The sequence below is a fragment of the Rhodotorula graminis genome, assembly GCF_001329695.1.
Source record: "Rhodotorula graminis WP1 unplaced genomic scaffold RHOBAscaffold_14, whole genome shotgun sequence".
NCBI classification, from domain to species: Eukaryota; Fungi; Basidiomycota; class Microbotryomycetes; order Sporidiobolales; family Sporidiobolaceae; genus Rhodotorula; species Rhodotorula graminis.
The window spans coordinates 448,723-467,923 of NW_017264941.1; the positions used below are offsets into that span (position 1 = coordinate 448,723).

The 19,201-nt window shown below is 66.8% G+C and overlaps 6 protein-coding genes across 6 annotated transcripts; 3 read left to right on the forward strand and 3 right to left on the reverse strand.

The window, feature by feature from the left end:
• Window positions 1-629: 629 nt before the first annotated feature.
• Window positions 630-4,113, reverse strand: RHOBADRAFT_48895 (uncharacterized protein). The gene is made up of 7 exons (XM_018415203.1): window positions 3,921-4,113; window positions 3,785-3,841; window positions 3,238-3,710; window positions 2,421-3,139; window positions 1,855-2,340; window positions 836-1,765; window positions 630-750 (listed from the first exon to the last, which is right to left on the reverse strand). The coding sequence occupies exons 1-7, from the start codon at window positions 4,059-4,061 to the stop codon at window positions 677-679; spliced, it is 2,880 nt and encodes a 959-aa protein (XP_018268686.1). The 5' UTR covers window positions 4,062-4,113; the 3' UTR covers window positions 630-676.
• A 225-nt stretch (window positions 4,114-4,338) lies between these two features.
• Window positions 4,339-6,503, reverse strand: RHOBADRAFT_29811 (uncharacterized protein). Its single transcript, XM_018412887.1, has 9 exons — window positions 6,396-6,503; window positions 5,944-6,327; window positions 5,778-5,870; window positions 5,575-5,706; window positions 5,401-5,486; window positions 5,215-5,329; window positions 5,063-5,146; window positions 4,655-4,998; window positions 4,339-4,608 (listed from the first exon to the last, which is right to left on the reverse strand). The coding sequence occupies exons 1-9, from the start codon at window positions 6,438-6,440 to the stop codon at window positions 4,410-4,412; spliced, it is 1,482 nt and encodes a 493-aa protein (XP_018268687.1). The 5' UTR covers window positions 6,441-6,503; the 3' UTR covers window positions 4,339-4,409.
• A 558-nt stretch (window positions 6,504-7,061) lies between these two features.
• RHOBADRAFT_39247 (uncharacterized protein) lies at window positions 7,062-9,461 on the forward strand. Its single transcript, XM_018413605.1, has 8 exons — window positions 7,062-7,286; window positions 7,363-7,550; window positions 7,618-7,689; window positions 7,749-8,506; window positions 8,584-8,739; window positions 8,824-8,951; window positions 9,020-9,112; window positions 9,187-9,461. The coding sequence occupies exons 1-8, from the start codon at window positions 7,070-7,072 to the stop codon at window positions 9,420-9,422; spliced, it is 1,848 nt and encodes a 615-aa protein (XP_018268688.1). The 5' UTR covers window positions 7,062-7,069; the 3' UTR covers window positions 9,423-9,461.
• Window positions 9,462-9,475: 14 nt separating this feature from the next.
• RHOBADRAFT_39248 (uncharacterized protein) lies at window positions 9,476-12,703 on the reverse strand. Its single transcript, XM_018413606.1, has 8 exons — window positions 12,161-12,703; window positions 11,992-12,083; window positions 11,688-11,900; window positions 11,098-11,544; window positions 11,002-11,020; window positions 10,416-10,918; window positions 10,066-10,321; window positions 9,476-9,982 (listed from the first exon to the last, which is right to left on the reverse strand). Exons 1-8 carry the CDS (start codon window positions 12,448-12,450, stop codon window positions 9,547-9,549), a joined length of 2,256 nt encoding a protein of 751 aa, XP_018268689.1. The 5' UTR covers window positions 12,451-12,703; the 3' UTR covers window positions 9,476-9,546.
• A 366-nt stretch (window positions 12,704-13,069) lies between these two features.
• RHOBADRAFT_46685 (uncharacterized protein) lies at window positions 13,070-15,519 on the forward strand (the record flags this gene model as incomplete). Its single annotated transcript, XM_018414831.1, has 10 exons — window positions 13,070-13,183; window positions 13,252-13,324; window positions 13,392-13,541; window positions 13,657-13,995; window positions 14,060-14,332; window positions 14,412-14,589; window positions 14,673-14,923; window positions 15,006-15,061; window positions 15,135-15,253; window positions 15,318-15,519. 10 exons carry the CDS (start codon window positions 13,070-13,072, stop codon window positions 15,517-15,519), a joined length of 1,755 nt encoding a protein of 584 aa, XP_018268690.1.
• Window positions 15,520-15,740: 221 nt separating this feature from the next.
• Window positions 15,741-19,045, forward strand: RHOBADRAFT_55735 (uncharacterized protein; the record flags this gene model as incomplete). Its single annotated transcript, XM_018417987.1, has 11 exons — window positions 15,741-15,909; window positions 15,966-16,000; window positions 16,100-16,323; window positions 16,459-17,062; window positions 17,136-17,241; window positions 17,315-17,530; window positions 17,599-17,658; window positions 17,718-17,807; window positions 17,870-18,014; window positions 18,077-18,517; window positions 18,590-19,045. Exons 1-11 carry the CDS (start codon window positions 15,797-15,799, stop codon window positions 19,043-19,045), a joined length of 2,490 nt encoding a protein of 829 aa, XP_018268691.1. The 5' UTR covers window positions 15,741-15,796.
• Between the last annotated feature and the right edge of the window lie 156 nt (window positions 19,046-19,201).

Genomic DNA, 19,201 nt, shown 5'->3' on the forward strand with positions numbered 1-19,201 from the left:
GATGACCTTCTTGAGCTGTGCGCGAAGAGACGAGTCAGTTGAGCCTGATCGTGCACGGAGGGGGAGAGACGAGGGGCGACGAGGCGCACCTTGCGGTACTCGATGGCTTGCTGACGCCACTCTTCAGGGAGCGAGTCGAGCTGGTCGGCGAGCGCCTTGCCGTACTTCATGGCGAGGCGAGAGCGAGGTCGAGAGGCGGTGCCCCGACGAGAGGAAGGGGGGAAAGGGACGGCGACGGCGCCTTGAGGCGGTGCTGAGGACGGCGGACGGTGTCGCGAGGTGGTGTGCGGGTGCCCTGCGAGCTCGCACGGCTCGGTCGAGCGGCCGGCGGGCGAGGATGAGAGGCGAGAGTCGAAGATGGGGGCGTGCCGGGCTGAGGCGGCGAGCGGGCGCTGGCGAGAGGCGGCGCGGGCGTGGACGCAGGCTTAGTGTGCCCGTGCGCGAGTGTGGCTGTCGAGCTGTGAGCACTCGGGCGTAGGAGCCCGGCGAGACGAGCGGAACGTGGACCCGCTCTCTTCCCCTTGCTCCTCCGCATCAGCTCACCGCGGAGCCCAACTTTGGCGGGCCGCTCAATTCGCTCGGGTTGTGCTGCTCGCCTCGTCCTCTCGCCTCTCATGCTACCGCCGAGAGAGCAGTTCAAAGCTTTTTTACACCTCGTGCGGCTCAGCTCGCGCGTCTACTTGCCCGTGTCCATCGCCTCGCCGCCGTCCTCGCCCTTCTCGTACCCCTTGTTCTTGGCCAGCATGACGTCTGCGGCAAGGAAAGGAGGCGAGGGAAGAGAGAGTTAGGTCGGCGCGCAGGAAGAAGAGAGAGAGAGGGAGAGGAGGGGACGTACAGCCTTCGAGGACGTGCGAGTACGGGATGTACTCCTCGGTCGCCATCTCGGCGCGCTCCGTGTGCCCGAGCCGCACCGGCGTCGTGTGCGTCTGGAAGCCCGAGATGGTGCGCGGCTTGCCCGCCTGGCCGACAACGTCGACGGCCTGGCCAACGCGGACGCTCGTCGGGAGGAGCTCGCCCGTCTGGTCGTCGAGCGTGATGAGGAACCGCGGGTACATGGCCATCGTGAGAAAGTAGAGCATCCAGTGGCTCTTGTCGAGGACGAACGCGCGCGTGTCGGTGAAGCCGACCAGGGTCGCGAGTAGGCCGCACACGGCGACGGGCGACACGAGCGACCGGTCCGTGTGGAACGGGTTGACGCCGATCGTGCCCTTGCCCATGTGGACGAGGCCCTGCGCGATGCGCACCATGAACAGGCAGTCGGCCTCCTTGGCGTAGTAGCTCGCGAGCTGGCGCAACATCTGCGCGAGCTTGGCGTTGTTGGTCCCGGCGCCGACGAGGCCCATGGCAAAGATGGCGTTGGTCGCGACCTCGAGGTCGTTGTCGTGCGAGTACCGCGACAGGGTCTCGAGGATCGTCATGACCGGGTTGGACGCGCTGAGGAGGCCGAGCGCGAGCGGGACGGCTCGTCGCACGACGGGCTCGCCGTAGTGCATGAGGTGGTTGAACTGCCGCAGCGCCATGGCGCTCCCGACGTCCTCGCCCATGGCGACGAGCGCGATGCCGATGACGCTCATGGCCTGGTGCAGGTCGCTCTCCTTCTCCGGGTCGAGGTGGTCGGTCGCCGCCTGCAGGAGCTGCTGGATCTGGAGCACGTTGCCCGTCGCCGCGTACGACGACATCTGGACGAGCGCGATGGCCACCTTGCCGAGCGGCGCCTCGATCGTCTTGAGGACCTCGACCGTCGCCTCGGACTGCTCTGTCCGGCCTGCTCGAGGGAAAGGACCGAGAGTCAGTGCCGGGCGCTCATGCCTCCTCGACGGGGCGCGAAAAAAGAGGAAGGTGACAGAGACGCACCGAGGTACAGGAGCGCAAGGCCGAGGGCGAGGAAGCGGCCCCACTTGTCCTTGAGCTGCGCCTCGTCGCGCTCCATGATGCTCTGCGCGACGCCGAGCGCAACGTCCTCGTCGCACGACCCGACAAAGATGAAGCCGAGCGCGAGCGCCGCCATGCTCGCGACCTCCATCGACACGGTCGAGTCCTGGAGGGTCGGGAGGAGGAGGTCGCGCAGGTCCTCGCGCTGCGACCCGGCGTACGCGATGCCGAGGCCGATGATGGACGCGACGCGGAGCTGGACCGACGGCGACTCGACGTGGTCCGACAGGAGGGCGAGTGCGGCGTCCATCTCGGTGCGGACGCCCGAGTGGATGAGGCCGTTGGCGAGCATGGCGCCCGCCTTGATGTGGTCCTCGGACGCGTAGGCGTACTTGTCGATGTGCGACAGGCCGACGTCCGTGTCCCATAGGAGGCTGAGGCCGAGCGACGCCGCGGCGCTGAACATGCCTGCGCAAAGGGGGGAACAACGAGAGCGACGTCAGTCGGGCGCTCTGGGGGCAAAGGGGAGGGAGCGAGGGGGGACGCACCGTGGTCCTTGTTCTTGTAGATCCAGCTCTGGCCCTCTTCGGCCTCGACCATGAGCTTGTCGTTGCCGAAGCCGGCGTTGACGAACGCGTTGACGAACGTGCCGGCGAGGTTCTGCTTGGCCGAGTCGACCGTGGCGGGCGCACGACCGGGCTCGAGGTGGCTCTTGTACACGTCGTCGAGCGAGCGCGGCTCGGTGACGCTCAGCTCGGCGCCGAACCGCTTGAAGCCCTCGGACAGCTTGGTGTTGTTGAGGATCTCGCGCAGCGTCTCGTCGTCCTCGTCCTTGATGTCGACCTGCTGGCGTGCGAGGATGTAGGCGAGCTGTCGCTTCATGACCGGGTTGGTCGGCGCGTCAAAGTCGGCCTTGATCGCCTCGGGGTCCTGGAGCCGGAGTGCGAGCGTGAGCGCCTCGGTGTACCGGTTGTGCTTCTTGTAGATCTCGCGCGCCGTGCGCAGAAACTCGACGTCGTCCGGCGGCGTCAGGTACGAGACCGCCGAGACCATGTACAGGCACACCCGCGAGAACGTGTTGGCGTTGACGAACGGGACGATCTCCTTGATGGCCTCGAGCTCGAGCAGAAGGTCGACGGCGTCCGACTCGGCGTTGTGCGACAGGAGGAACGGCACGAGGCGCAGGCCGAGCGCGAGCAGGTCGGCCGTCGACTCGCCCTTGTCGACGCGGCCGTCGTACTCCTCGCCGATCTCGGCCGCGAGATGCCTGCGGGGGCGCGCAACAGCGGCGTCAGTCCGTGTCGAGAGGATGCGAGTCGTCCCCGCACGCAGAGAGGAGAGGGAGAGAGAGAGGCGAGGACGGACCGCACGTATTCGTGACCCCACACGCCCGGGTCCTCCTCGCTGCCGCCGGTGAGCCGGTACTTGAGCGTCTCGCGCTTGCCCGAGTCCGAGTAGGTCATGGCGAGGACCGACAGGATGTCGGCAAACAGGCCCTTGTCGGTCACGCTCGACGGCACCTTCTTGTCGTCCTGGCTCGCCGCCGCCGCCGCCGCCGCGTCCTTGCCCGCCTCGCCCTCGCCCGCTGCGGCGCCGTTGCCGAGCCCGACTGCGGACGCGACGGCGCCGACGGCTGCCGAGGCCGAGTCGACGACGGCCTGCGAGGTCGACTGGGCCGGGGCGACGTCGGGCCACGAGGCGTGGATCTTCTGCAGGTCGGCGTAGTGGGGGCGGAGGAACTTGAGGGGCTTGGGGACCGACGTCATGGACGAGGTCGCGGTGCGAATGAGGGTGCGGAGCGACTCGAGCGCAGGGCGGTACAGCGCCGTGTCGGATTCCTGCGAGCGAGACGAGCGAGGAGGTGAGCGGGTCGGCGCAGACGAGGGAACGGGCGTGGCGGGCAGGGGCGCACCCGTAACCGCTCTACGAGCATCTCGAGCTCGCCCTTGAGCGTCGCATCCTCCTCGTTCTGCGGTTGCGAGAGAGGAGGGAGGGTCAGCAACCGAGTCGTCATCGCCACCTCGACAGAGGTCGACAGAGGGACGCACAAGCTCGTCCGAGTCCTTCTTGAGCTCCTCGCGGGCCTTGGCGACCTTGTCCTGCTCCTGCGTCGGCTTCTTGGGTGGCTGAGGGTCGTCGGCCGGCACCGACACGAGCGCTTGCGGGCGCTCCTTCTCCTCGACGGGCATGGGACGGCGGTGGGTGCTGGCGGGCGGTGGGTGGTGCGAGTGCAGAGAGTGGTGTTGGGCTGTGTCGCGGCGGTCTGGGTGCGGCGGACGAACAGCGAGTTGTGGAGAGGACAGCGGGTTGGCCGTCGTCAGCGCTCGAGGCCAACTTGGTCTCGAAGCTCGCTGAAGCTGTGCTGGCGTGGCGCAGGGCACTCTCAACGTGTTGTACGACTGCTCGAGCCGATCCAACTCGTCCAGCGCGAGGAGCTGCTCTCGACCTCTCGGACCTCTCGCCGCTCCTCATGCTCAAACGCGCGCTTGCGCGCCTCCTTTTCAGCAGCTCCGTCTATGCTTTCGACACGCCGCCGTCTAGAGGAAGCTCAATCCGAGCCCGAACTGGAACCCCTTGACGCCGCCCTCGCCCCTCGTCTGCACGACGGGCACGCCGACGTTGGCCTCGATGCGGACGAGCGAGTGGCGGTACATGAGGCCGAAGCCGGCCGTGAGCGAGGGAGGTGTCGCGACGATGGCCGAGACGGGCTGGCCTGCGAGTAGGCGAGGCGAGAGCCTGAGTTAGTCGGGGGGAGGAAGGACCAGGGGAGAGAGAGAGGGACGCACCCGAGCCGACGAGCTTGCCCGCGTTGACCCACGCGTGGCCGTGCAGGTTCTCGCTGCTCCACCACTTATTGGCGGCGCCCTTGCGCCACGGCGTCGGGATGTGGCACGGCGTGAGGACGCTCGCGCCAAGGGCGTAAAAGGCGTCACCGCCGACGTAGTCGCCGAGGTCCTTGGGGCCGAGCGCGTTGAGGCGGAAGTTTCGGACCGAGGTGGGGCCACCGAGGTGGTACCGGTCGGGGAAGAGCGAGGTGCGCGGGGTGGAGGAGGACGAGGATGAGGAGGGAGGGCGGACGGCCGAGAGGGGGAAGAGGAAGCCGGACCGGCCAGAGAGGGACACAGACTATGCGCGAGAAAGGTGTGTCAGTACGGGCGCAAGACGACGAGGTAGAAGAACAGGGACGCACATAGCCGCCGCCGAGAGAACGAGCGACCGAGCCCTCCTGCTCGAGCTTGAAGAAATTGGCGTCGCCGCCGAGACCCGCGTACTCCTGTAGCGCGTTCGTGTGAGTCAGTGGCGAGTGCAACGACGACGGCGAGGAAGCGGAAGAGGGCGCACCTGCTTGAGCTTGACGAACGCGCCTCGGGTCGACACGAACGGGTCGTCGCGCGTATCCCGCATAAAGACGTGCGAGATGGCGCTCTTGACCGACGGGCCGGCCGCATCGCGGATCCTGTACGGCAAAGCGAGACGATGTCAGTAGGCGCGTTGGTTAGGGAGGGCGCGACGAGGGAGGGGACGCACGACATGGACGCGCTCGGGGCGACGTCGCCAATTTGGCGCAGGACAGCCTCGTAGGCGAGCTCGTGCGTGCCGAACGGCGTAAGGGTCTGCGAGACCGTCCACGACTTCTATCAGTACCGGGCTCGAAGCAGAGCCTCGCGCGCGAGAGGCTGATAAAGAGGACGGCGCACGCACCCTCAAGCGCGCCATCGTGCCCTTGGTCGCCTCGTGGCAGCTCGCGTAGAAGCCGAGGTCGCGCTGCGCCGAAAAGATGCTCAGGTCGGCGTGCGTCGTCGACGACGAGTTGACGGGCGTGTCGAGGCGCAGCTGGAGGGGCAAGTGCGGGTCAGGGACGGCGACGGTGACGGTGGCCGGGGAAGAGAGAGTACGAGGCGCACCTGGAAGGCCGACTTGGTGCGCGTGCCGAAGCTGACGTTGCCCTCGACCGTCTCGGCGCCGCCGAACGCGTTGCGGATCTTGGCCGTGCCCGTCTGCGAGTGGACGCGAGCGAGCGTGAGTGACTGGCGCGCAGGCAGGACAGAACAGGCGAGAAAGGGGACGTACAGCGTTGCCCTCGCCGTCGCCGACGTCGGTCGCGGTGCGCAAGAAGTACTTGGGCGCCTCCTGGACGCGCAGGACGATGTCGACGTCCTCGCGCTCGCTCAGGACGCTGTCGCTGCGCTCGATGGTCGCCTCGACGCCGCGGTACAGGTCAAACTTGTCGAGCGTGCTCGACAGGTCGCGCGTCGCCTGGAGGAGCGAGCGCAGCGTGTGCTGCGAGGGCGGAGCGGGCGCGTCGGGGGCGAACGTGGCGGCGAGAAACGAGGGAGGCGGGAGCGGCGACAAGTAGGGGGCAAAGATGCGCGACAGGAACGAGGGGCGAGTCGACTTGGCGCCAAAGATGCGGATGGCGTTGAGGCGGAGCGGCGTGTCGAGGTTGTCGTGCACCTGCGGCGGTGGTCGATGAGGACCAGGGTCAGGACGACGAGGGACAGGAGTGAGATGGGCGGACGCACAATCTCTGCGAGGTGCTTGCCTGCACGCTCGTACTCGCCGCGCATCTTGCGCTCGATGCGGTCGCGGTGCCACTGCTCAGCGTCGGCGCGGTCCTGGTCGCCGATGACGATCTCGACGCCGGCGGCCGTGACCTCGCCCTGGGGAGGGACGAGCTCTGGCGGACGGCTGGGCGGCGGGAGCGAGTCGGCGGCGGGCGGAGCCGTGTCGGGGGCCGGAGTGTTCATCGAGGTCGAGGCGGCCGGAGGAGGGGGAGGAGGGGACGAGGAAGGCGGCTCGGGGGTGGCGATGAGGGGCCCGCGGACGACGACTTGAGGGACAGGGACGTCCTCGGGGGCGAACGCGCGGGCTGCGTGCTGCGCTGGCGTCTCCCTTGGTCGAGACGACGACTCGGCGGGCGATGAGGACGACGAGGACTGCAGGAGAGCGAGTCAGTCGGGGGACCTTGGGGGACAGCTTGGCGATGATCCACGCACCTGTCCTACCATGCTGCACTGCGCCACTAGCCAGTCGAGCGAGGTGGAGCGGATGGGGGCGAGTCTACCCCCGCCTCTCTCTCCACCGGCTCGCCCTCTGCTCGCTACCACGCTCTCCCGCCCTCGGGATCGACTGCTACTTCTCCTCGCCAGCTACAGCTCCCCCAACCGAGCCGCCAGCCTTGCCCGTTCGCGCCGCCATGGCCACGTTCGGCGACAAGTTCGCCGCAACCGCGCTCGAGGACTCGCTCGACGACCACTCGTGGGAGCGCTCCGATCCACTCTTCGACCGAACCGAACACGGTCCAGAACCCGACGAGGCGCGCGACGCAGACCGCGACGCCCTGTACTCGATCCTCAACCTCGAGCGCACCGCCTCGGACGACGAGATCCAGAAGAGCTACCGCCGCCTCGCAGGTCCGTCCCCTTTGTCTTTATCGACCGAATGAACCTCTCTCGACGGGCGACACTGACCGTGCCCTCGGACCGGCAGCTCTCCTCCACCCCGACCGCCACAACGACCCGTCGCTCAAGTCGGCCGCCAACTCGCGCTTCGCCAGCGTGCAACAAGCCTACGAGACGTTGTCCGACCCGCACAAGCGCGCCATCTACGACGAGCTCGGCGCACAAGGGCTCAAGACTCAGTGGGAGGTCGCGACGAAGGGAAAGACGGCGGCAGAGGTGCGCCTTGCGAAGGTCCCTTCATTCGTCGCCACGAGCCGCACCTGACGCCCTTGTTCGCCCGCAGCTACGAGCCGAGTACGAGCGCATGAACCGCCAGCAGCTCGAGCAGAACATTGAGAATCTCGTCAGGAGCAAGGTGCGCCTCTCGTCCTCGCCCGCCCCACGTTCCCTGATTGACGTCTCCCTCCTCCACAGGGCGAGCTCACGATCGTTTCGGACGCCCGAGTGTGTTTCCTGCGCGACGCCGACCTCGAGCGACTAGGCGGGCCCGAGAAGCTCGGCCCGCTGCAGCGCCTGCAGACGATCTCGCAGCGCCAGGTCTTCCTCAAGCACTCGTACACGACGCCGCTCACGCCCACGACGGCGCTCGTCGCGACGACCCAGGTGACGGCGCGTCAAGGGTCCGGCGCGGGCAATCTCCTCCTCAAGCTGCAGCACAACCCGTCGCAGCGCCTGTCGCTCGAGATGGGCACGACGCTCCTCCGCCCGCGCGCCCTCACGCTCAAGGCGACGTACGCGCCCGACCCCGACTCGTTCGTGCGCGTCGACGTCCCCGTGCGCACGCTCGACGCGCCGCCAAAGTTCAGCGTCGTGCTCGGGCGCCGCATATACGAGCGCACGACGGGCACGGTCACGCTGCGCAGCGGCGCGTGGGCGCTCGGTCGGTGGGGCGAGGCGCTCCTGCAGCCGTACTCGGACAGTACGCTGTCCGTCGGGCTCAGCCACGCGACGGGCTGGGGCATCGAGGCGACGAGCGCCATGTTCGTCAAGCAGGTGAGCCTCAGCTGGGGCAGGACGGTCCTCGGCGGGTTCAAGGTCGGCGTCCAGGGCGTCGTGACCAACGTCGGCGCGGCGAGTGTCGGCGTCAGTGCCGACCGGCGCGTGACGGAGAACTGCAAGGCCGGCATGGGCCTCGAGGTGGCCGCCAACGGCGCCATGACGGTCAAGCTTCGGTCTGTCGCCTCCTTTTCCCTCTCTCGTGCGCTTTCGTTCTTGCCAGTACTGACTCTTCTGCCCCAACTGCCCGCAGCTTCTCCCGACTCGGTCAGCGCATCAACCTCCCCGTCATCATCTCGTCCGGCCTCGACTACCGCCTCTTTGCCGCTTTCACGGTCGTGCCCGCCCTCGGCATCATCGCCACCAACCAGCTCGTTCTCGCGCCACGCAAGCGCAAGCAGTTGAGCGGGCGCGTCCACGACCTTCTCGCGCTCGTTCCCCTCCTTCTCTCCTCAGCGCCCGACTGACCTTTTCCTGCCCTGCCGGCCCGCAGCAAGCTCAAGGAGCTGCGCAAGGAGCACGCCGAGTACATCCGCGAGAAGCGCAAGGAGGCGCTCGACGCGCAGGCGCTCCTCGCCGAGCACGTCAAGAAGCGGGTCCGGGAGGAGGAGGCGAAAGAGGGTGCGCTCTCTCTTTCTCTCTCGCTCTGCCGGCCACCTTCATTGACTCGACGACTCTGTTGCGCGCAGGTCTGGTCATCCTCGAGGCGATGTACGGCGTGCTCGAAGCCGTCGACGACAAGGTGCAGGACGAGGCCGAGCTGCGCTGGCTCGACGTGACAGGTGCGTTGCTCTCTCTCTTTCCTCGGTCTCTCACTCTCGCAGACCCTCACTGAGTCATCCCTCGCCCGTCACAGCTCCTATCCAAGCCCTCCTTCCTACCGGCCTCTCGCAGCTCACCATCCCGGCCGGCCGCTCGAAAGCGTCCCTCCTCGGCTTCTGCGACCCGGCGATCGGCGAGAAGAAGCGGCTCAGGGTGCGGTACCGGTTCAAGGGGCGCATGCACGAGGCTGTGTGGAGGGACAGGGAGGCCGTCGCGCTGCCGATGAAGGGGCACTTGATCGAGGAGGACGAGGGGGACAGGCGGAGGTAGCGATGCGGGCAAGGTGCAACTAGAGGAGCTCGCCACTCTCACGCAGCTCGCTTGAGAGAGAGAGAGGTACTGCTAATGCACTGCGAGGACGAGATCTACACAAAGGGAGAGCGAACGACGAGATCTACGACAAGGTGATGTATACGTGGCGCGAGCAGATCTTTGCCTCGGCGCCCGGGTCGAGGATGAGCGTCTGGGTCCCGTCGACGATGGCGCCCGGGCCCTGCACGACGTCGCCCTTGTCGAGACCTTCGAGCCGGTACACGGGCACGTTGATGCGGCCCGTCGACTCGAAGTACATGGACGCGCGCTTCTTCTCGGCCTTGCTGTCGACGCCCTCGCCCGAGAACGTCGTCGCGTCGATCTCGCTCAGGACCGACTCGCCGAGCGAGTCGAACGTCTTGCCGATGCCGCGTACCCGCACGTCGTCGACCATGATCGCCTTCTTGTCGAGGTTGAACCCGAACTCGCTCTTGTACAGCGCCTCGAACGCGGTACCAAAGTCGAACGAGCCGTCTGAGGGCGCGAGCGTCATGAGCGACGTGTCGGACCCGTCGTAGCTGCGTCGGCGGAAAAGGGGACCGAGCGTCAGTCTTGCCGGCAAGGAGCGCGAGAGGAGAGAACGAGAGAAAGCGGGACGAACCGCATGTTGAGGTAGCACTCGAGCTCGATGCGGTCGTCGGCAAAGCCCTGGCGCTTGAGCTCGACGCGGACGTCCTTCTTGAGGCGGTCGAGGCGCGGCAGGAAGGTCGACTTGGTCTCGGCGGTGAACTCGGCCGCGCACGGCTCGCTGCGGTCGTACGCTCGGCTGCTGAGCGCCATGCCGTACGCCGACAAGATGGACGAGTAGCGGTGGATGAGGATCTGGGTGATGCCGAGGGTGCGCGCGAGCTCGCAAGCTGCGGGAGGAAGACGACGAGGATGAGGGTCAAACTCGACAATCCTCGACCACGACCTGCCGAGAGGGAGAGGGAGAGAGACAAAGGGACGCACCGTGCTGCCCACCGGCACCGCCAAACGCGGCGAGGATGTGCTTCGAGGTCGAGAAGCCCCTCGCCTCGGTCAACGCGCGCACAGGCCTCGCCATGACCTCGTTGGCGACCTTGATGAAGCCCGCCGCCACCTCGTCGAGCGACATGTCCTTGCCCGTCTCGGCGTTGATCTGCTTGCGCACCTCCTCGAACGCGGCGACCGACGCCTCGCGCCCGAGCGGCTGGTCCTCGGTCGCGCCGAAAATCTTGGGGAAGTAGTCGGGGAACAGGCGCCCGAGGACGAGGTTCGCGTCGCTGACGGCGAGCGGACCGTCCTTGAGGTAGCAGACGGGTCCCGGGTGCGCCCCTGCCGACTCGGGCCCGGCGTGGAACAGGCCGTTCTTGAACGTGAGGCAAGAGCCGCCGCCGGCGGCGACCGTGTTGATGTCGAGCTGCGGCGTCTGGATCGAGACGCCTGCGGTCGTAGTCTCGTACGTCGTCTCGTACTTGCCGTCGAAGCGCGAGCTGCGTGCGGGAAGAGCGTCAGGGTCAAAACCCTCGCAAATTTCTCTCGACGAGGCGGTCGAGCAGGAGAAAGGGGGACGCACACGTCGGACGAGGTTCCACCTGCGAGGAAGGGGGAAAGCGCGAGTCAGTCGACGCGACTAGGGCCGTAGGGGAGGGCCGAGGAGGAGAAGAGTTACCCATGTCGAAGCCGATGATCGGGATGCGGTGCTCGTCGCTCCAGGACGTGGCCGAGTAGCCGACGACGCCGCCTGCAGGGCCCGACAGGATGCTGCGCAGACCCGAGAAGTTCTTGACGTCGACGAGCGTGCCCTCGGACGTCATGAACTCGACCTTGCCCGCGTCGCGCAGCTCGTCGTCGAAGCCGTTGAAGAAGTTGCGCAAGTACTCGCCGAGGACCGGGTTCAGGTACGCGTCGACCGACGCCGACGTCGCGCGCGGAACGGCCTTGATCTGTGGCGACAGGGTCGACGAGACCGAGACCTGGGTGAAGCCGATGTCGGACGCGATGGCGGCAACGGCTTGCTCGTGGTCGGGAAACGTGAACGAGTGGACGAAGCAGATGGCGACCGAGCGGATGCCGCCGTCGTACAGGGCCTGCAGGTCGGCACGAACGCGCTCGAGGTCTGTCGCAGGTCGAGAGGGCGAGATGGCGGGCAGGCGAGCGAGAGAAGGGTAGAGGAGAGAGGGCGGAAAAGAGAGCGCGAGGAGAGAGAGTTAGTCCGTGAGTCTATCGAGAAGTATCGAGTTGAGGAAGAGCGGGACGCACCCGGCTTGCGCATGATCCTCACCGGCTCGCCCGAAACGCCGCGCACGATCTCGCCCTCGTGCTCGCTCACGACCTTGCCGTCGTCGTCGAACTGGACCGTGTTCTTGTCCGCCTCCGGGTCGTAGCTGTAGCCGACGAGCGTCACGCGCTCGTCGACTTCGAGCACGTTGTCGTACAGGACGCCCGGGCGCTGCACTTTGAGCGCAAAGATGCCTGTTGGCACAAGTGAGGAGGAAAAGGGTCAGGTTCTGGATCAAGGGTGCGCCGAGAGAAGAGATAGGAGAATCGAGGGCCGACGACGCACTCGGTCGGCTCTGGTTGTTGATGCGGAGCAGGTCCCGGAAGCCCTTGGTGACGACGAACGCGTGCTTGGCGCCTTTGCGCTCGAGAAGGGCGCTGCAGGGGAACGAGCTTCGAGGTCAGGAACGTGCGCAAGGCCACAGGGAAAGAGGGCGAGTGCGAAGGGGACGCACTTGGTCGCGACGGTGGTCGACAGGCGGATGTAGTCGAACTTGCGGACGTCAAGCTTGCGCCCTCGCGGGATGGTGGTGCCCGTTGCCATCTCGAGAACTCGGCGGCAGGCCTCGGTCGGCGCGTCAGGGTAGTTGGACGGGTCGACGCTGAGGAGCTTGACGACGACCTCGTTGAGCCCGCCGTCGGCTGTCGGCCACGAGGCATAGGCGTCGGCCATGGTACCGCCGCGGTCGATAGAGACCTTGATCGAGTTGTCCGGGAGCTCGAACGGCGGGAGGATGGACGGCATGGCGGTAGAGTTGAGGATGGTGAGGTCGAAGAGGGTCGAGGTGGTGAAGGCGAGGGCAGGGGTGCAGTGCGCTCGCGCAATCTAGTGGAGACGCTCGGTGGGTCGTGTGTTCCGGTCGTCGAGGTGGTCGGATGCCGCGGAAGTCGGTGGAGGAGCGGCCGGAAGTGGCACGGTCGGTCGCGGGGGAGGCGAGGGTGTCGAGGAGTGGGAACGCGAGCTGGAGCGGACTGAGGTGGCTGGGTCGCCGTACAGGAGATGTACGAGGCCGTGTGCGCTCTGACAGGCTCAGCCAGGCGGTGTGGCGAGCGTGGTTGGGCCGGAGAGATGAAGTCTCCTGGTGAGTTCCGCTCGGCGGACGAGCCGCTCTCGCTCCTCGGCTCCACCCTCGATCAGACTCGCACGGCCACCACACCCTAGTGCAGCTGGTCAAAGTCGACTTCCGCCCCCTCCAACCGCGACTGCAGCCCCGTTCCTCGTCGTCCTCCCTCTCGCCCCCACCTCATCTCGTTCGCCTCTCCGTCACACCACCTCGCGCTCAAGCTCCACCGCCTTGTCGCAACTACCTCCCTCTTGACCTTCACTCCACCCACACACACCCTCCTCGCCTCGACCGCCCACCATGACGGTCGACCTCGCCCTCGACAAGCCCGACCCGATCCTCCTGTCGCTCTTCGCCAATCGCTTCATGTCGGTCGCAGAAGCTGCAGGACGCAGTCTACAGCTCACCTCGATCGTGCGCCCGCCTCTCCTCCTCTCCCACGTCCACCCGGCCCATCGACTGATCGTTTCCCCGTGCCGCAGTCGACCAACATCAAGGAGCGCCTCGACTTCTCGTGCGCCCTCTTTGCGCCCAACGGCGACCTCATTGCCAACGGTGCGTCCCTAGCGTGCCGCTCGTCGACAGCAGAGGCCGTAACTGACGATTCTCTCGCCGCGCACAGCTCCTCATCTTCCTGTACACCTCGGCTCGATGTCGTTCGCGGTGCGGTACCAGGTCGACACGCTCGGCATCGGCGCAGATGCACCGAGTGGCGACGGTATCGTCGACGGCGACGTGCTCCTCACCAACTCGCCCAAGGCTGGCGGCTCTCGTACGTCCCTCCTTTCCTGCTTTCCTCTCTCATGTCTCCCTCTCACGTCGCCCGACCTCTCCCTTAGGCCGTTCTTGAGCACACGTGTACTGACAATCTTCCTCTGTGTCCGCAGACCTGCCCGACATCACCGTCATCACGCCCGTCTTCGACGAGTCGAAGCAGAAGTTGATCTTCTTCACGGCGGCGCGCGGCCACCACGCCGACGTGGGCGGTATCCTCCCTGGATCGATGCCGCCTACGTCCAAGACGATCTTTGACGAGGGGGCCCAGGTCACGTCGTTCAAAATCGTGCGCGCCGGCAAATACGACCGCGAGGGCCTCATCGAGCGCCTCGTCACCGAGCCGGCCAAGTACCCTGGCTCGACCGGCAGCAGGTGCTTCCGCGACGTCGAGTCGGACTTGCAGGCCCAGATCGCTGCCAACAACCGCGGTGTGCAGCTTCTCCATGCTCGTGCGTCCCGACCTTCCCTCTCCTCGCTCCGACCTCGCTCATCATCTCGCCTCGTCGCACGCAGTCATCGCCGAGTACGGCCTCAAGACGGTCCAGGCCTACATGTACCACATCCGCGACAACGCCGAGGACGCCGTGCGCAACCTCCTGCGCAGCGTCGCCGCCAAGATGGGCACCCGCCTGCACGCCATCGACTACATGGACGACGGCACGCCCATCGAGCTCACCATCACGATCGATCCCGAGTCGGGCAGCGCCGTGTTCGACTTTGAGGGGACGGGCCCGGAGAGCTACAGCTCGTTGAACGCGCCAGTCAGCGTCTGCTCGTCCGCCGTCAGTGCGTCCCTCCCTTCTCCCCTCCCTCTCGCTCTCTCTCAGCCTCGATCCTCCTCACTGACACTCTCGTGTCCCCGCAGTCTACTGCCTGCGCATCCTCGTCGACGAGGAGATCCCGCTCAACGCCGGCTGCCTCGCGCCCATCGAGTTCAAGATCCCCGAGGGCTCCATCATCAACCCGTCCGAGACGGCAGCTGTCGTCGGCGGCAACGTCATGACGTCGCAGAGGGTCACCGACGTCGTCCTGCGCTGCTTCGAGTGCGTCCCTCTCTCTCGCTCTCTCTCCCCCCCTCTCTCTCGCGCGCTCGGACCTCGGGCCTGACTCGTTCGCCTTCCTGCAGGGCCGTCGCCGCCTCGCAAGGGTGCTGCAACAACCTGACGATGGGCGAGGACACGTGGGGCATGTACGAGACCATCGCCGGCGGGTCGGGCGCGGGTCCCTCGTGGCAAGGCGAGAGCGGGATCCATTGTCACATGACAAACACGAGGATCACGGACGTCGAGGTCCTCGAACGCCGGTACCCGGTCATCCTGCACGAGTTCAGCATCCGCGACGGCTCGGGCGGCAAGGGCAAGTTCAACGGCGGCGACGGTGCGTCCCCTCCTCTCTCTCTCTCCTCTCTCGCTCGCCGCCTCGCTCGGGCCGGACTGACCTCTTACACCACCTTGAGCAGGCGTCACGCGCGATTTCGGGTTCACCAAGCCGCTGCAGGTCAGCATCTTGAGCGAGGTGCGTCCTCTTCTTTCTCTCCCTTCCCTCGCGTTCCCTCGACTCACGCTCTCGTCTCCTCGCCTCCTTGCAGCGTCGCGTCAACCAGCCGTACGGCCTCAAGGGCGGCGAGCCCGGGCAACGCGGGCGCAACCTGTGGATCAAGCAGCGCCGCGAAGAGGACGGCGACCTCAAGCCCGACGCCGGCCCTCGGTCCGTCCCTTTTCCTCTCCCCTCTTGAGTGTCCTCGACCTGACCTCGAGCTCGTCTCCTGCAGCACGATCAACCTCGGCGGGCGCAACACGTGCCGCATGGGCGCAGGCGACCGCATCCGCATCGAGACGCCGGGTGCGGGCGCGTTCGGGCGCGAGGGCGACGCCGACGACGAGGCGGTCGAGGACAAGCCGAAGCGCAAGCCGACGCTCGTCGGACTCGTCGGGAGCTTGGCCGAGCGGGCGGCGGCGCAGCTGGGCGTGTAGTCGAGGGCTCGAGCGTGTGGTCGTCTCTGTGCAGTCAATTTTCGGTTCGTGTTGTCCTCCGGTCTGAGCGGCTCTCGATCGATTCCTTTTCTTCGAGAGAGTCCCGTGACCTGTGTGCCGCCGCAACCATCGCGAGCGACGAAGAAAGTTGCGCGAGACCTCTCGAAGCCGCCGCCGGCCGGCCCGGCTCGCGCTCCTCATCACCTCGACGCCTCGCCCTGCACCAGCCCGCTCGGCGCACACCGCTGTGCGCGTCGTCGACCCGCCAGCTCTATCCATGCTCAGCCAGTCGCGCCCGGACAAGGTAGGCCGCAAGACGACCTCTCGAACGAGCCAGGCGGGCAGGAGCGGGCGCAACGTCTCGCGGGCTTGCCAGAACTGCCGACGCAGGTGCGTGTTCCCTCACCAGTCTCTCAGAGACCCTGCTCACACTTTGCGCCGCGCAGGAAGAGCAAGTGCGACGGCCAGCAGCCGACATGCTGTGCGTCTCCCCTCCCCTCCTCATTCGCCCGTCTCCCCCACTCGGGCAAAGGCGAGCTGACCCTCCCTGCCCTTCCCCTCGGTTCTCCTTCCCGTGCAGCGACGTGCGAGCTGTACCACGACGACTGCACCTTCACTGCCGAGCAAGACGGGCGACGGCCGGCCGCCAAGTCGTACGTGTCGGCGCTCGAGGAGCGGGTCAAGGTCCTCGAGCGCATGCTCAAGCAGGGCACGGCGCTCGGCGAGGAAGACGCGGGCGAGAGCCCCGAGGGCGAGGGCGGCGCAGGGCAGGAGGCTGCAGAGCTGGGCTTGGACCGTCTCAAGGTGAGCCCGCTTCCCCTCGATCCTCCTCCTTATTCATTCTCGCGTCCCGTACTGACCATCTTGGCCCTGCTCTCTCCTCGCCTCCTTTCCCTCCGTCACTCGCAATTATTTGGACACGCCTCTACGCCCCGACAGCTCGACGAGGAGACGCTCGAGCTCCTGCAGTACGGCCCGACCTCGGCTTTCCAGCACCTCCCCGACCCGCAAGAAGGTCGCGACCTGTCGCTCTCGCCCGCCGCATCGCTCCCCGCACTTTCGCCGCACGCCGGTTTCGATACGGCGGCGGCCGGTCCGCTCGACTGGCGGCGGCACCTGCCGCAGGACGACGACCTCAACGACTGGGACGACCGCCTCCACGACTCGCTCCTCGACCTCTTCTTCTGCTTTTTCAACCCTTGGTGCTGGTGGTGCGACGAGGACGCGTTCCGGCGCGACATGGCGATCTGCCTCGGCACCTCCCTCCCCTCCCCGCCGATTCGGCTCTCCGGCTACTCGCCCCTCCTGCACAACGCCATCCTCGCCCTCGCCTGCGCCCTCAGCGACGACTCGCGCGCCAAGATGTCGGGCGCGGCCAACAGCCTCGCGCGGCAGGCCAAGGCGCTCGTCGAGGAGGAGGGCGAGCGGCCGACGCTGTCTACGCTTCAGGGCCTGCTTCTCGTCGGCTCGTACCACTCGGGCAACCGTCTGCAGGGCCTTGGATACCTGTACTCGGGCGCCGGCTTCCGCATGAGCCAAACTCGTGCGTCCCTCTCTCTCTCTCTCGTCGCGACGTCTCGAGCCGACCTTGCCTGACTCTGTCGACACGCTCGCAGTCGGCCTCGGCATCGACTGCTCGGGCCTCGTGCGTCGTGGTGTCCTCACCGAGGCGATCAAGACGAGTCGAGACCGGGCCATGTGGAGCGCGTTCACGCAGGACAAGTGCGTCCTCGGCGTCCTCGCACCTTCTCTCCCCCAAACCCTCGCCCGTACTGACCTCGCCGCGCTCCTACAGGCTCTGGAGCAGCTACGTCGGCCGCAACCCGACCCTCAAGCGCGCCGAGCTCGAGATCGCCCTTCCCGTCATCGACTCGGCGCGCGACCGCGAGCCATGGGCACCTGTCGGCGTGTCGGACGACGCTCGCCGCAAGACGACGCCTAGCTTCATGTCGTCGACCTTCCACTGGCTATGTCGACTCGCCGTCATCCAGGAGAAGATCCTTTCGACCGTGTGCGTGTCTGTTTTCCCTTGTCAACGACCTCAAGTTTGTTCTCGTCCTGACCCTCTCGCTCTTGCAGCTACGCCCTGCGTGTCGCCCTCTACTCGTCGTCGGTCCAGAACCGGGTATCTGAGATCAAGTGCGTCCCCTCGACCTGTCTCGTCCTGCGGTTCTCGCTGACCTTCGTCGCCGACACAGCCTCGAGCTAGAGGCGTGGGCCTCGGACCTGCCTCTCGACCTCAAGATTGCGCCTCAAACGTCCCGACCTCCTCCGCCACACATCATCATGTGAGTCCGACCGTCACGGGTGCCCTCATTGAGCGCCACTGACCTTTCCCTCCCCTCGACAGGCTCAACGCCATGCAGCACTTTGTCCTCATCCTCCTGCACCGCCCCTTCTATACTCGCCACAACTCGAGCACCAATCTGCCGATCAACGACATGGCGATCCGCCGGTGCAACGCGTCGGCAACCCGCATCGTCGCCCTGTTCGAGGTGCGCCCGTCTGTCCGCTTATCTCTCGAGGCCGTCCTGACGCCTTTCTCAACCCGCCGCAGCTGTATCAGCGCAGCCCTGGGCTCCGCTACGTGCCCATCTCGGCGACGCAGATCGCTTTTTCCGCCGCGACGACGCACCTCCTCGCCCTCGTCAACGCCGAGAGTGGCAACCAGCAGAAGCGGGCGAGCGAGCTGCGCGAGACGACCACGGCTTGCGTCCGCATCCTGCGCGAGATGGGCAAGGCGTACGAGTGCGCGCACGCGACGGCCGACATCTTCGAGGGCCTCGTCGTCAAGTGGGCGGGCCCGCCGCCGTCGACGACCGGCCGCGACGAGGGCGCCAGGACGGCTTCTTCTTCGTCGCCGACGCATTCGAACCCGCAGCCTCAACAGCTCTCGGCCGCCCAGGCGCTCGATCCGCACTCGGACCTCGCCAAGGAGCTCCTTCGCCTCGGCTGGACGCCCCCTAGCGCGACAGCTCCTCTCGACAATACCTCTCTTGTGCGCCCGCACCTTTCTCCTCGTCTTTCTCGCCCCGTCTCGTCTCTCTCACTAACACGATGACCGACACAGCCTCTCTCGACGCCGCCTGTCATCGTCCCCACACCGCCACGTCCCCTCGGAACCTCTCCCGCTCCGCCGCCCTCTCAGCTCTCCACCGACTTCCTCGCCCACTTCTCCTCGACCCCATCGTTCTCGTCGCTGCCGCCCTATGCGACTTTCCCGACCCTCGCCGCATCGCAAGCACCCACTGCCGGCCTCCCGACCTGGCCCTTCCTCATGTCCCCCTCGGCCGGCGGCGCCCCCTTCTCTGCGCCTGGGCAGCAACATTACCCGCTCGCCGACGACGTCCTCGCCGGCCTCTTGAGCTCGGAAGGTCGTGCAGCGAGCGACGTGACGGGCGACGCGTTCTTTTCGGCGCCGGGCTCGAGCTCGTCCGCGGGCACGAGCCTCTTTGGGGGAGCAGCGCCGGGCGGCGCCGTCTTCTCGCAGCCTGGGTGGTTCGGGTTCGGCTCGAGCGGGGTGTAGCGACGGTAGCGCGGCGGCGCAGCTGAGGGAGAGCGCGCAGGACGGACGAGGATGATTCTCTCAGAGAGCGCAACTTGCAATGCCAGATTCTCTTTCCTTGCAACGATTCTCTTGCTCACAACTCTCGAGAGTGCTCACGAGAGCATGCTGTCCCTC